The sequence below is a fragment of the Tachypleus tridentatus genome, chromosome 2 (assembly GCF_004210375.1).
Source record: "Tachypleus tridentatus isolate NWPU-2018 chromosome 2, ASM421037v1, whole genome shotgun sequence".
Taxonomy (NCBI): Eukaryota; Metazoa; Arthropoda; class Merostomata; order Xiphosura; family Limulidae; genus Tachypleus; species Tachypleus tridentatus.
The window spans coordinates 112,656,597-112,671,408 of NC_134826.1; the positions used below are offsets into that span (position 1 = coordinate 112,656,597).

Consider the following 14,812-nt stretch of genomic DNA (forward strand, 5'->3'; position numbering starts at 1 on the left):
TCCATGATTTAAACGGCAGGAAAATAGTTTTCAAATAACATAATTCATTCGACGAATTCTGTAAATTATTATTTACATAGAAATTATACAGCTATTGCACATAGCATGGCTATGTGATAGAGCGATCGACTTGTAATCTCAAGGTCACGGGTTCGAATTTCCGTCACACTAAACATACTCGCCTCTTTCAGTCGTGGGAGCGTTATAAGTGACTGTTAATTCCACTATTCGTTACCAAAAGAGTAGTCCAAGAGTCGGTGCTGGGTTGTGTTTATTATATGTCTTCCCTCTAGTCTTACACTGCTAAATTAGGAACAGCTAGCGCAGAAACTTCTCGTGTACGACAAATATTTCTACTTTAAACAATTATTATGGATTTATTAAATATAAAGTTTTATTCCTGAGAAAACTTTATTACTCAGTATTACCTCTGAGAAGTAACGGGAAACTAACTTCCCTCTGTGTGAAACGTGGGTAAACTTAAGAATATCACCAACGTGTAATCACTCTGAAGATGAGAGAGCTTTCATCGGTACATGGCTTACAGAGGAGGTGAGAAAAGCAATCGAGTGTACCAACAAGATAATACAGATGTATGAAACTTGCAATTTTCTTGAAATTATATAGACACATTTCTAAAAGTAAAACAGAGAAGATCAGAAGGATTCTCTCACTGTGTTACATCATTATCAAAACAGGAATGTATTGAACAGTATGATGCAAAGGAAGGATTGCAATTGACCCCTGAAAACATAAATTTCAATCCAAACAGAAGGTCAGTTGCAAAACTATATTTTAACTCTTTTAACTCGTCACACAAGAGTCGGTGCTGGGTTGTATTTATTATATGTCGTCCCTCTAGTCTTACACTGCTAAATTAGGGACAGCTAGCGCAGATACTCCTCGTGTATGACAAATATTTCTACTTTAAACAAGTATTATGGATTTATTAAATATAAAGTTTTATTCCTGAGAAAGCTTTACTACTCCGTATTACTTCTGAAACAGAAGGTCAGTTAAAAAAACTCTGTTTTAACTCTTTATTGGATCCTTGGGGGATGTCTTGGGACAAATCACAACTTACCTATGTAGCACCAAAATTGCAATAAATGTTACTTTAATTAATGAATAACTTATAGCTCTTCAGTGGAAATATAAACATGAATATCCACCCCAGAACGATCAAACCAATCAACATCTTCTGGCATCGCTCGCAACAGTACATGCTTGTTTGAAATTATATGATACATCAAAGAATTAAGTTCGTCTGTTTTGTATCATGATAAAGACATTATTGTCTAAATTTCAAAAGGATTTAATGATTCGCCTCTAGAAGATTATCTTGAAAAGTTTCCAAGCTGAACGGACACTAAATAGCATCGTGGGTCAGTGGTGGTTCAAAAAACTACGATTATTTATGCAGTTACTGAAAGTCTTGCTGTAAAATCGGAGGATTTATCCTTAATTTTATCAATAGCGAAATATTAAATTTTTTATCAATGAAATGTGTGATAGCTGATATATTCAGTCCTTTTCACACTCCTATAACAATGAATAATAATAAAATTTGAAGAAAGTTAAAAATGAAGACCATTTACAGTAAAGAAGAAAATAATAACTATCAATTAGTTTACACTAAATATCTTTCCCGACTTTAACACCCTTCCACATGTATACTTTTTTTGCATCCCATCGAACTAACTCCTCGTTTTGGTCTATATACTGAAAAGAAAGCATGTACAGGGTCTTGGGGATGGTTACCAAGTGCGCTTAAACATAATCTATATAAGGTTAAGGTAAGTCGCATTACAATCTTTCTAATTTAACAGTGTAAGACTAGAGGGAAGGCAGTTAGTCATCATCACTTACCGCCAACTCTTGAGCTACTCTTTTACCAAAGAATAGTGGGATTGACCGTAATATTATAACGTCACAAGGTTGAAAGGGCGAACATCTTTGGTGTGACGGGGATTCGAATCCGCGACCCTTGGATTACAATTCGAGTGCCTTAACCATCTGGCCATACCAGGCCCACAAAGGAGAGAGAGAGAAAGTCTAGATATTGGCAAGTCTGCTGAAAATTTTCTAGTTACAATCTGGAATTATTTGGATGCCTCAAGGTTGACCAACTTTCAAAATCTACTATGTCATGTTCATTTCTTGCTAAAAAAGTTGATGTTATATCTAAATATGTCTCAAGAAATATTTTTTTTATATATTGTACTCCCGGTGTTTTTACATTTACATATCATGACACTTAGAATTAAACAACATCAAAGGTTTCTCATGCATTACCTGAAGCTACACGTAAACAAATTAGTGGAATAATTGCCGAAACTAAAAATGACTGTCTTGAGTATTTGTGAATGTACTTTAAATGTTGTAAAGGGCAATGTTCCATGATGAACATACAAAAGCAGTAACATAGACGATACAAGTTATTATTGTGAGATTTGCTTCTGACAAGAAAACACCTGTTAAAAAGTAAAGAAACTTGCCAGTACATATAGGAGGTTTTTTTACGTTAGTTATAGCACCAATATTTTCATTATTTGGTGGTTTGGCAGAACAACCTATCGGTAAAACTGCTGGAATATAAAAATATGGCAAAACGAAAGATTCCTTGCCTGCAGAACTAGTACATACTTTTTATGAATCCAAGGTTGATAAAAAGTGTATACATAAAATATTAAACTCACAGATAATGACATGAACTCAGTCAGACAAAATAATGCATTACCCTTCGATAAAGCAAAGATGATAAACCAACTGCAACAACATCATCAGACCTTTCATTCACAAGCCATGAAATCCGTTCAGAAATAAAAAAATGAAAGCTGAAATTGTACCAAATTTTATAGTTCCAGTGGTGATCTAACATGGAATGATCGTTAAAAATTTATTTGTTTTGAATTTCGCGCAAAGCTACACGAGGGCTATCTGCGCTAGCCGTGCCTAATTTTGCAGTGTAAGACTAGAGGGAAGCCAACTCGTCATCACCACCCACCACCAACTCTTGGGCTACTCTTTTACCAACGAATAGTGGGATTGACCCTCATATTATAATGTCTCCACGGCTGAAAGGGCAAGCATGTTTGGTGTGAGGGGGATTCGAACTCACGACCCTCAGATTAGGAGTCGAGCACCTTAGTTATCTGGCCATGCCGGGCGTAAGAATTTGTATTTGCAGAACGATTATCAAATGTGAATATTCCCCAAGAAGTTGTTGGAAATGTGGAGAGATGGAAGTATATAAAATATGATACACCTGTTAAGAGACTTAAACGTACTGTATATAAATGTGATCGTTTTAAATAAAGTAGTATTATATTATTCATTCATTTGTGTCTTGACTGGGGTCATGGAATTTTGTCAGCCTTTCAAACTCAGTAACGTCTTAAGTCGTCTTAGAACTAACATCATCTGTCGTAAAGGTCAAATTATTGCTATTCTTAGAAACAAATTCGATTGTAAAAAATTAAATATAAAGTAGACGGTGTGGCTTATGTCTAACAAAGTTCTACAAACTATTTATTATAATTCTACATATCCTGCTAGTTTTGGTGGTGTACACTTGTTATTTAGATCTAAAGCAGTGCTAGGTAAGCCCGTAAATCTAATTCTGGTTAAAGACTGGTTAAGTCGACAGGATACATACACTTTCCACAAACTAGTAAAGTATAAATTTTTGTGAAACCGAGTTTTCATTTCAGGGATCGATGAACAATGGCAGGATGAATTGGTGGATCTCTCTCACTTAAATCAAGTTAATAATCAGTTTAAGTATTTCTTCACGTACCGACGTGCTTTCTAAATATCTAAAGTTGTTCTACTCACGGCTAAGAAAGATGTAATACATGTAAAATATTTCACAAAAATGTTAAAACAGAGTCAAAAATCTTGAGAATTTCAAACCGATACTGGGTCAGACCTTACTAACGATTTATTTCAATGATATATCAATAAACAAGACACTGATAATTCTTTAACAAACCCCTCGAGGTGAATTCCTGCATGTGGTAAGGGTACCTCCCAGATAAGGTTCTGTACTTTCAGTTTACCTCCTCTGGGATCTAAACATCCATTCACGTGTTTGCCGTACATGGCGACCTCTTTATAGCATTCCGATGGTTGAGGGCCCAAATCTTATATACCGCTTTGGTCTTGAATTTCTGTAGAAGGGTGATCTTGGGCTAGGGTCAATAAAGTACAAGTGTTGGACGTTATCAACAGGTGTTGTGGTCATTGTCTCTGCTGCTGGTGTTTGGGGATAGTGCTCACAAATCCCTAGCGTTGCTGTAATGTCCTTGTTTGGCATTGCATTGCGTCCCCTCGTAGGGCTCTGTGGTAGGTGGGGACAGTGGGTACTGAAATGTATTCTATTTATTAAGGATACCCCTATCCATAAACAAAAAGTAACAATGAAAGAGAGAAAAAAAAGATTATCGGAAAACTTCCACGTATGGAAGCTTGTTATACAGTCACCAACAAAGTCGGACTCAACACCTTGTTTTTCAATTCTGCGTTCATTGTCTGAGATATCTTTGTGGCAAATGTCCCCCTTTTTCATTCAGTAGGAATTAGAGGAGCTTGCTGGCTTCCCCCAATTAGTAAGAAAGCTGCGCTCCAGAGACATTTTGGTGGAAGCATCTTCACCACAGCACACCAAATTCCTACTGACGTCGAAGGCCATGGGCCATATACCCATCAAGGTTACTTCCCATGCAAGTTTGATTTATTCCAAAGGAGTTACAGTTGAGAGAGATTTAAAGAACATTCCCGAGTCAAAAGAAGAATTAGCATCAGGAAATCAGACAGTTAAATCAAGCATAAATTTAGCATCTGATATCATACAAGAAAATAATTTTGTCAATGCTGAAAAATGACGAGGCACAAGGATCTAAGAATCTAGCTAGAGAAGTTCCACGTAATAAAAAGAAGAAACATAAAGGTAGCATCTTCAGAATATCTAGAACTAAGAGACAAAAACATTGACTCCAAACTTTTTCAACAAGTAATCATGATTCTTCTACCACATAAAAAGTCTTGTCAGTGTACAAAATCTTAGCTAGACTTATTTTTTCTCCCTCCCATACAAACAGTAATTGATGAAATGCTTATTAGCATTGTCGACATGTGTGAAAACAACTGCTATCTATATTTGTATCTCATAAAGATAGTAATATGTTTTTCATTACGTGTCGTACAATGTTTTCATGTAAATAAATCACTTATAGATGCTAACTTTTTTGTAAATCAGACTGCAAAATATTTATTTTGATAAAATCAAATATTAAAAGAATTATTGTATCCAGATTTCTATTATTATAATATTATTGAATACAGCGAACATTTTTCATTAAAAAAGTAAGTGGGTTAATATAATAAAAATTGTCGTAGTACGTTTCTTTCTAAATGCTTGGAGTTGATAATTATGGGGGCTGTATGTTTGTTTTTAGGAGAGTGGCCCAAAGCCATTAAATTGTGAGTCACCACCAGATACTGGTATATGTCTAAATCGTATACAAAGCTTGAGGCAGTGGGGCATATTTTTGTAGTAAGGAAAGGACATTTGAAATGCAACCTTGAAAACATGGCATATCATAAGACACTATATAATATGAGAAAAGGAGTCCTTCAATAGCCAGAGGTTCTTAACAAAAAAACACCAAGATTTGACTTCGTATTATATTATGATGGAAGCTAACAATGGAACCTATAAATGATTGTAAACTGTCATCGTATTGTTTATGTTAATATCTATCACAAGATAAAATAACAACACTACTCTGGTCTGTATGTCTAATTTAAATGTTTGTCGATTTTAGTCTATTTAGAATTAAGCACAATGCTACACAATCGGCTATCTGTGCTCTGGGTACCACGAGCATCGAAACCCGGTCTTTAAAGATGTGAGTCCGTAGACAAACCGCTGTACCACTTGGGGACTTAGAGCTTTTAGAGCATGGTTTATATGGATATTTTGAATTTTATTTAACAATGTCATATACGATACAAAGAAGCTAGAATTTTTGGAAAAATTACGATTATAGGAAAGCTTTAAAAGATTGCGCAGCACTTGATATTTTTGTGTGAAAGTTAATGAAATAAATATTTTGATGACTCATTAGAATATCTTTAGTAAGACTGATTAGTTTGATACGATTTTTTTGTTTTACTTCTTAAGTTAAAGACACAAAAATTAAATAAACAATAAACAACATTTAAATGTATGTTAAAAAAACAAGATTGAAAGAAGTAGGCGTAAACAAATGCGTTCTGGTTTGATGTAAACAATGATATTTATTCAGGAAACTCACCTCTGTATTGGCACACATTTCCAGAATATAATCTTTTGCAAGAACAATGCCCTTCTTCAAGTTTTCCCCTACCGGAACAAATTGTTTGGAACTCCGATACTGTAAAATAAAAGTAGCTCAAATATAATATTTTGTAGATCGGTCTTGGTAATTCATTAGGTCTAGATGTAGAGAGTGTTGTTTTCTCACCATGACCTCAATAATTTCAATTATGTATCTTAAACAGCTTTACTGAGTAACATGATTCCAGTGACAGAGACTTACTACAAGTATTAATGTCAATATTTAAATAATTTGTTGAGATTTTATATTTGCAAAGTCATTGGGGCAATTTTTGAACAATACGTACGTATTTTTGAAGATAAATTATAATTACTTTCGCTGAAAATAAAATTCTCCACCTGTTCATGGATAAAGTATCAACAACAAAGGCTGTTGATAAAAGTTTAGTACTAAACTAACAAGTTATTGTAATATTATTGCTATAGATTTTAGACGAGTGTATTTTAATTCTTTCCAGTTTGATTTCAGCTTTACAAGATTTGATAATATATGCTTCACTGTGTTTAGTAAACAGTATTTTAATTAAGTTATTTTATCATTTTTTCAGGCGTTATTGATAGTAATTTTGACCATTTAATTTACTAAAGTTTTAAAGCTCCAGTGTCACGCAATCAGCCTGTTTGAAATGTGCGCGTTGCTCATATAAAACCACGATTTTTCGTGTTATATACCTTCCAGGTTTACTGCTAAACCTGTTAGGTATACACATTAAACACGTCTACTGTAAATAAAATTCAAGGATTAAGAACGTCGAGACAAAAATATTATTTACTGTATCTGCAAAGCATTTTAGAAAAGAAATATTAAGTTGTTAATGCATAGTCATATAATTTTAAAATTATTTAGCTGAAAGCGCTGATGTCATCTTATTTGTACCATTTTCTTAATAAATAAATAAAAGTTCACAATTTCTTAGTTTTCAACTTATATGAGTTGCCATGAAAATCTAATCTAAAGGATGTATAAATGAAGTTTTTAAAATGTTCAGTTTTATTATGAATTCAGACATGAAATTTGTAATATTCACAAACCATAAACTTTTTTTTTTCAAATATCCCAACGTATTTAGCATAGTACACTTTCCACAGTCTAGTAAATTAGTTTATTGAATAGGTTGAAAAATTTGACAAAGAAGCTTTCCTGTAACGAGTAATGGGAAAAAGTTTAAACTCATACACATACAGCGTTCGTTGGATAGTTATTTTCCAAGTTGCAACTTATTTAATGTGAAATAAGTAAAGCTTGAAGCATTGCAAACGTTTCATTCCTCTTTTAATGATCCGGCATGGCCAAGCGTGTTAAGACGTGCGACTCGTAATCTTAGGGTCGCGGGTTCGCATCCCCGTCGCGCCAAACATGCTCGCCCTTTCAGCCGTGCGGGCGTTATAACGTGACGGTCAATCTCACTATTCGTTGGTAAAAGAGTAGTCCAAGCGTTGGCGGTGGGTGGTGATGACTAGCTGCCTTCCCTCTAGTCTTACACTGCTAAATTAGGGACAGCTATCACAGGTAGCACTCGAGTAGCTTCGTGCGAAATTAAAAAAACCAAACAAAAAAAAACCTCTTTTAATGTAATTTATTATTTACCAGAAGAGAGCTAGCCCAACTAATTGTAGAAAGAGAATAAGTCCGTGTACTTAAAGTACTTTTCCACATCACAAACAGAATGACTCCAGATGACTTTTTCGTTATAACTATTATCAGTTTCTCAAACACGACGGACTTACAGTAGCATATATAGATAACATATATAACCCATACTTACTTTGTACTACATCATCATGACTAATTCACTCCATTGTTGTTATACTTATGTATTTGACCCGTGCTGATGTATATTTATTTACACTATAAAGAAAATCCGTAAAATGGTGGAAAAATAGAAAGCATATTTTCAGGAACATTTTAAAAAAAATGTTTTTATTTTAATGAAACATAAAGTAAATAATTCATTAAAATATAATAAAATATTTTTATTATACGTTTAAATAATGTTTTAGGACATTTTAGGAACCTTCTGCGAAAGATAAGTACGTCCATAGAAGATTTCTAATATGCCCAAGACGAAATATTATCGTCAACTTACAGAAATTCTACAAATATTCGGTTTTTTAATGAGGTCGAATGAAACATTTTAATTTAAGTACGGATTTTTGTAAAAAACAAAATCAGTGAAAATGTTTTGTTAGTACTTTTCAATATTTTTTTCTTTCAAATTGCAACTTGGACAACAGCGTCATCTTCAGCTTATTCCAAAATTTTTTATAGATGTAGTACTGATTAGTTTTGTGCACATATATTTATCCGAAAATTATCATCTGAGGCTGATAAAGTTAAAAATCAGATTTAGATACCTGCAATGGGCAGAGCACAGATGTCCCATTATGTAGCTGTATGTTAAATCATTAAAAAGTGTCATTAGTTTACTCTATCGAAGTAATATTTGTGTTAAGGTCCCATATTTATTGGTACGTATTTATCCTATTGGTCAACAGCATCATCCAGGTTTTCTAAAATTTATGGTACTGATTATAATTTACGTCTACGTACCTGGCACTATATCTACATCGCCACAACTCCAAAACAAATACTTCCTTCCCCATTCTCGGGCCTGACGAAGTAGGCGAATTGTACAGCCCTTACAACTTACTGTTTTAGGGATGGTGACTGTGTAGCTCTGAGCTCTAATACAAAAGGAAAAAATCACAAATTTAAGTAAAATATAAAAAACCCATTAGTGCACATACTTTTTGTCTTTTAAACTGCTAACATTGCTCTGTGCTAAGGTTTATGGGTGTCTGTAATTTATGGAATTATTATACGTTGGTATTTACCACTTATTACAATATACAATACTGAAATAAATATAAAATCGAACGGTGAGAAAACGTTATGCAATACAAATTAATTGTACAAGTATGCAGTAACTTGTTAGTAGTTTAGAATGTGTACTTAAAGTATCACAGTAGCAGAAAGCCTATAAAAATCATACTCTGTGCATAAGTAGTAGTGGTTGCATTTTCCTTTAGTAATGACTCAATAGCAATGGGATACTGCATGTGAATCAGGTAGAAATCAAGTATTTGATTGGTCAAAAATACTCCATGTGAAAAAAATTGTAACAAGACACCTTGTTTCAATACGACGTTAAGAAGTTATTTGAAATTGGCACTGTTAATGCTAAAAGTAATAAAGTTAAAAACGAATATCTTTATAACATATATTAAAAATATATATATATCGGGGTATTTGTTTACGAATTAGTCAATGATATAATATAGATATTGTCATCGATATAGCTGTAATCACATTTGTAAATTTTACCTCGATAACAATAATATACACATCTGCACTAAGAGGTCTTAATAAACGTGAAGCTGTATGAAAACCTCATTTGTGAAAAACCGTAAGGTTGAAATGAATATTAGATCACAAACAGTAGAGTAAGCTAGGTTGCAGATATCTGTTCTTTACAAACTAATACATGTTCAAATTGTCTGGCACCAAACAAGTACTTATTGTTTTACGGCGGAGAGGAGAGCAATAACTTTGCATCTGAATCAGGAAACTTGAAAGATATGTGGTCGAATATGAATCCAGTTTCTCTGACCATCTTGAAAACAGCTGTTAATTTGCAAATGTGGATGGAAGCTTGTGAATTTATTTGTTTTTCTAAGTTTGTTTTAAATTCAAATTTTTTGTTTATTAGCAAATTAAAGGCACCACTAGATATACTCAGCTTTATTATAATGTTTTTGTGCGCGCGTGTGTGTTTAAGGATTCTCTTATTTATTCATAATATTTATTTGAGAGAAACTTACCACTTTTGATTAGGGGAGGAAGACCTGAGAGATGGTTACTGACATAAGCATTCTGATGTAAAAAAAAAAAATCCGTTTTCCAGGTAATCACTGAAAACTACCTTCTTTTAAATGTTGTGTACGTTGAGCCTCCATGTATTTTTAAAATAATTTTGCTAGATAAATATTCTTCTTTGGTAAATTCTGTGATGTAATCATCCAGAATTACTGCCAAAAATATCGTTAAGTAGCTATATTGCATGTCAAGTTGATTTTGAGTTTCTCTCTAGCTACTTGGCTTGCTTTGATCAGAAGTTAATATTAATTACATTGTGTAACAGTTGGGAATGTCGCGCCAGTAGCGCTGAGGTTTACATCAGCGACGCTACGTTCCTGTACTAGCATATGTCTGTAGTTATTATACAGGTCAATCAACCCTTTGTAATATATGGTTGGCTACATTAGCTACATATCAACGAGGTAATTGTCAATCAATAAAGAAACAAAATGATAACTAAACAATAATCATGTGATAGACGAACTTCACAAATATAATGGATTTTTTTAAAACTAGAAGCTAATAATTTTGTAATAGAATTAGTCAATTAAATGTGTTACTTACTTAATATTAAGATATACAAATTATTGTGAAGTTATAAAAATTGCGAATATATAATAACAATCCAGTACTTGAATTTTCCAGCTTTTATGCATTACAGTAAATATTAATACATATATATGTGTGTATTATTTTTTCATAATTTGACAAACATTTACTAATTATTTAATGCATTCAAACGTTAGTAGGTCTTTACTACATTTAATATATCACGAAAGAAACTAATACCTAAATATTTGATCAAGAAATTATGTCAAGGCAATAGGTTCCGTGGCTCAGAGGTATGTTTGAGGTATTATAATGCTAAAATTCTGGTTTTTATACCTAAGTAGACAGAGCATAGAGAGTAAAAATAAATATTTTATTTGGGACAGTTCGGACTATACATGATCTATCTGCAGCAGTTTCAGATGAAAACAAGTAAGCTGCAAGATTAATATAACAAATAAAAATAAATATATATGATATTTGGTACATATGCATATACAATACAAATGTTTGTTTTTTGTTAAGCTCACACCTATACAATGGGCTATACGCATTGTGCCCACCTCGCGGTATTGAAACCAAATTTTTAGCACTACAAGTCCTCAGAGTTACCTCTGTACCACAGGAAAAGCTAAAAATAGTGAAAAGTTAGCATAAAACAAAGAAATAAGCAAGAAAATAGATAAAATAAAGATACTTGAACAACTAAAATAGAATTACGTGATAAGATCTGGCAGTGCTGTTACGCGAAAGCATATTTTTACTGATCAGCAGCGTCTTTGAACAACGGAGAAAGAGGGATTAGAACCGAAACACCTGTTAGTATTTTTGAATAATAATTGTGTCACATTGACATGAATTTAGAATTTTTTAATTCTCCGAAGTGATATGATAATAAGTTTTCTTTTTATTATTATGAATGGCAAATCACAGAATTTCAGAATCACAGTGAATATCAGGTTTTTGAAGAGAAAATTAACTGTTTGGCGCACGCACAGCAATATGTCTTTTAGTATTACCAACTGTTTGTCACACTTCATAAATTAATATCAGAATGAATGAATAAATACTATGCCCTTTTACTACTATATACGCACGTTGTGTCTTGTGAACCAACATAATTGGTTTCTGACGTTGTGGGTGTTAAATCCGTTAGAAGACGTTCATTCTGGTCCAGCAGCTCCAACTTAAATCCTCCCTATACATAAAGAATAAAAACGTCGTTTATCTATAAATACGAGAATTCTCAAATGTAAGCTTCACATACAATTTACAATGGTATGTAATGTTGGTCATGAGGGTGGTTCTGATGTAATGTTGTAAGTAGCACTGTTATCTATAGTTGTTAATGGTAGCAATACCAGTGTATTAATTTAAGTGACAGTATACAAAATAATACCACTATCTTAGAAATAAAAAGTAAGTTTACCGCTACGAGAATCACTAGCCCTTACAAAATCTATAACCCAGAAACAATTCTGTTCACATTTTGTTTGGGCTCAAAATGGTTATTTATTCTTAACGGATTTCTGAGCCTTGATGGTAAATGTCTTGTTATTTATTTTGGTAGAGAACATAATTCGTCGCACTGGAGAAAAGAAAGATTCGTAAAGAGTGTAAACGTAAGGTCACTTGAAAAATAAAATAAAGTATGGAACCCAGAAACAAGTTTACAAGAGATTAAGGGAGCTAATTAATTTAGGATTTATTTCTATCTTGTTTACATTATTTGTTGTATAATGTTGGATTAATTACTAAAGAAGATTACCAGGTTTTAATCAAATGCAATTTTTCTATCAAATCTTTGTAACTTTAACGATAAGAGTGAGGATGAGTTGAAATTCAGTTAAAAATTCGTGATAGTTAGTCCTGCATGTCCAGGTGGGTAGGACGCTCAACTCATAATATGAGAGTCGGGGGTTCGAATCCCTTTCCCACCGAACATACTACCCCTTTCAACCATGGGGACATTAATTATAATGTTACGATGAATCGAACTATTCGTTGGTAAAAGAGTGACCTTAGAGTGGCGGTGGGTGGTGATGACTAGCTTCACTCCCTCTAGTCTTTCACCGCTAAATCAGTGACCGCTAACGCAGATAGCCTTCGCCTGGTTTTGCGCGAATTTCAAACCAAACCAATCTTGACAGTGTTGTTACAGTGAATATGAATCAGCCTATCAGTTTATGGCTTTTCCAAGAGGTAAACACCCTATTCTACGTCAAATAGGTTGAATATTGGCTTGTCAAGAGGCTTTAAAAAATCTAAAATTGTGTTCATTTTTTTTTGTTATTTCACGAAAAATTAAAAACGTTAAGCGTTATTGACGGTTGAATTGCATTAGTTATGTCTAATAAATATAATATTTTTTTAACTTAGGTAAGGATTGCGTAATATTAAATTTTGACATAATCATTTATAGCTTCCTAAAAGCTTAACATTAAATTCCGGGTTTCGATACTCGTGGTTGGCACAGTTCAGATAATCCATTACGTAGCTTTGTGCTTAATTATGAAACAAACAAAAGCATAAGTTATTATTTTTTCATCTTAATTGCTGTCTAAACGGTAAGTTAATATTTACTAAATATGTTATTTGTTATTTTTGCTGTTCTTCATTAGACTACTGTTAATTTAAATGTTCAAGTTGCCACTTATACATTAAACATTTTTAGTTAATTACAGTGGTCACTTTAAATGATCTTAAGAATTCATTTTTTCTAGTTTCAACTAAATTGTGAAGCAGACAATTTAACTTTCCCATCATGTACTGACTCAGTTCTACTTAAGTAAAAACCAATAAAGAAAACTCATTCTAACATGAAATATTAACAGCGTTAGTTGATGATACAGAAGTTATTTAATAAAGCATGTTTTTCGTAACCACTTAACGTTCATAAAAAAACAACAAAAATGATTCAATAGTTTAAAAGCATTAGTTTAAACTCCCAAGACCTAGTGCTTAGCGTGTTTTAATGCTTACAAGTTTTGAGATAAAAATTTAAATACGCTAACATTTGAGTGATAGAAGTAAGTCTTGGATCTTTACATTTTGAAAAAAAATATTGTTTGTTTTTTTCAAATATATTAACCACGCAATGGTAAAACTGTTACCGAACGATGGTAGTTTTCTGGTAATCCTTTGAGTATAAATTGAGGGGCCTGGCATGGCCAAGCGCGTAAGGCGTGCGACTCGTAATTCGAGGGTCGCGGGTTCGTGCCCGCGTCGCGCTAAACATGCTCGCCCTCCCAGCCGTGGGGGTGTATAATGTGACGGTCAATCCCACTATTCGTTGGTAAAAGAGTAGCCCAAGAGTTGGCGGTGGGTGGTGATGACTAGCTGCCTTCCCTCTAGTCTTACACTGCTAAATTAGGGACGGCTAGCACAGATAGCCCTCGAGTAGCTTTGTGCGAAATTCCAAAACAAACAATAAATTGAGGACGTACTTCTTATTGGATTTTTTATGCTCTGCGAATACAACTACTGATAAGCTCTTAAAAAAGGATATTTTTAAATTAATTTATGTTTTAATGTTTGCTACCTTTACACGTTTACTAACATCCTGACAGTGATGCAATTTGAACCATGCATTGACACATTTTGATGTTTAACTTTCAACCATGACCTAATGACAAATGGTATTGTGGTCAAACAGAGCAAGTATGTATAAACGTGATTTGATTAGTATTTGATGCTACGAGATGAACACATAGAAAAACTATTATTAGCATTGTACAAAAAAAAGAGGAAAAGTGTACTATATATTTTGTTGAGATTGCAAGGTTTCAGGGGCATGTTAGTAGTACTCTTTGCTCTGAGAAAAACGTTCAGACTACCTGCAACAGTCATCATTCAGGAGTGCAAGAATTCAGTATTTTTAATACATTTCTCAGGAAGAAAAATTCGAAACATTTTTTAGCCGATCGTGTGATTCTTTTTCTTCTACAAAAAGTAAGATATTATAGTGTACAGTTTCCTGCTAACTTTGGAAATAACTTAATATGCAATAAAATCTTGATGAC

The 14,812-nt window shown here is 33.3% G+C and overlaps 1 protein-coding gene across 3 annotated transcripts in view; it reads right to left on the minus strand.

The window, feature by feature from the left end:
* Positions 1 to 14,812, minus strand: part of LOC143244864 (uncharacterized) — a 67,691-nt gene that overhangs the window by 42,117 nt on the left and 10,762 nt on the right. For all 3 annotated transcript variants that reach the window (XM_076490290.1, XM_076490291.1, XM_076490289.1), the window contains exons 3-5: positions 11,888 to 11,988; positions 8,934 to 9,067; positions 6,321 to 6,419 (exon numbers count right to left, since the gene is read on the minus strand). In XM_076490290.1, coding sequence (XP_076346405.1) covers positions 6,321 to 6,419; positions 8,934 to 9,067; positions 11,888 to 11,988 — 334 coding nt within the window. The remainder of the gene's footprint in view (positions 1 to 6,320; positions 6,420 to 8,933; positions 9,068 to 11,887; positions 11,989 to 14,812) is intronic.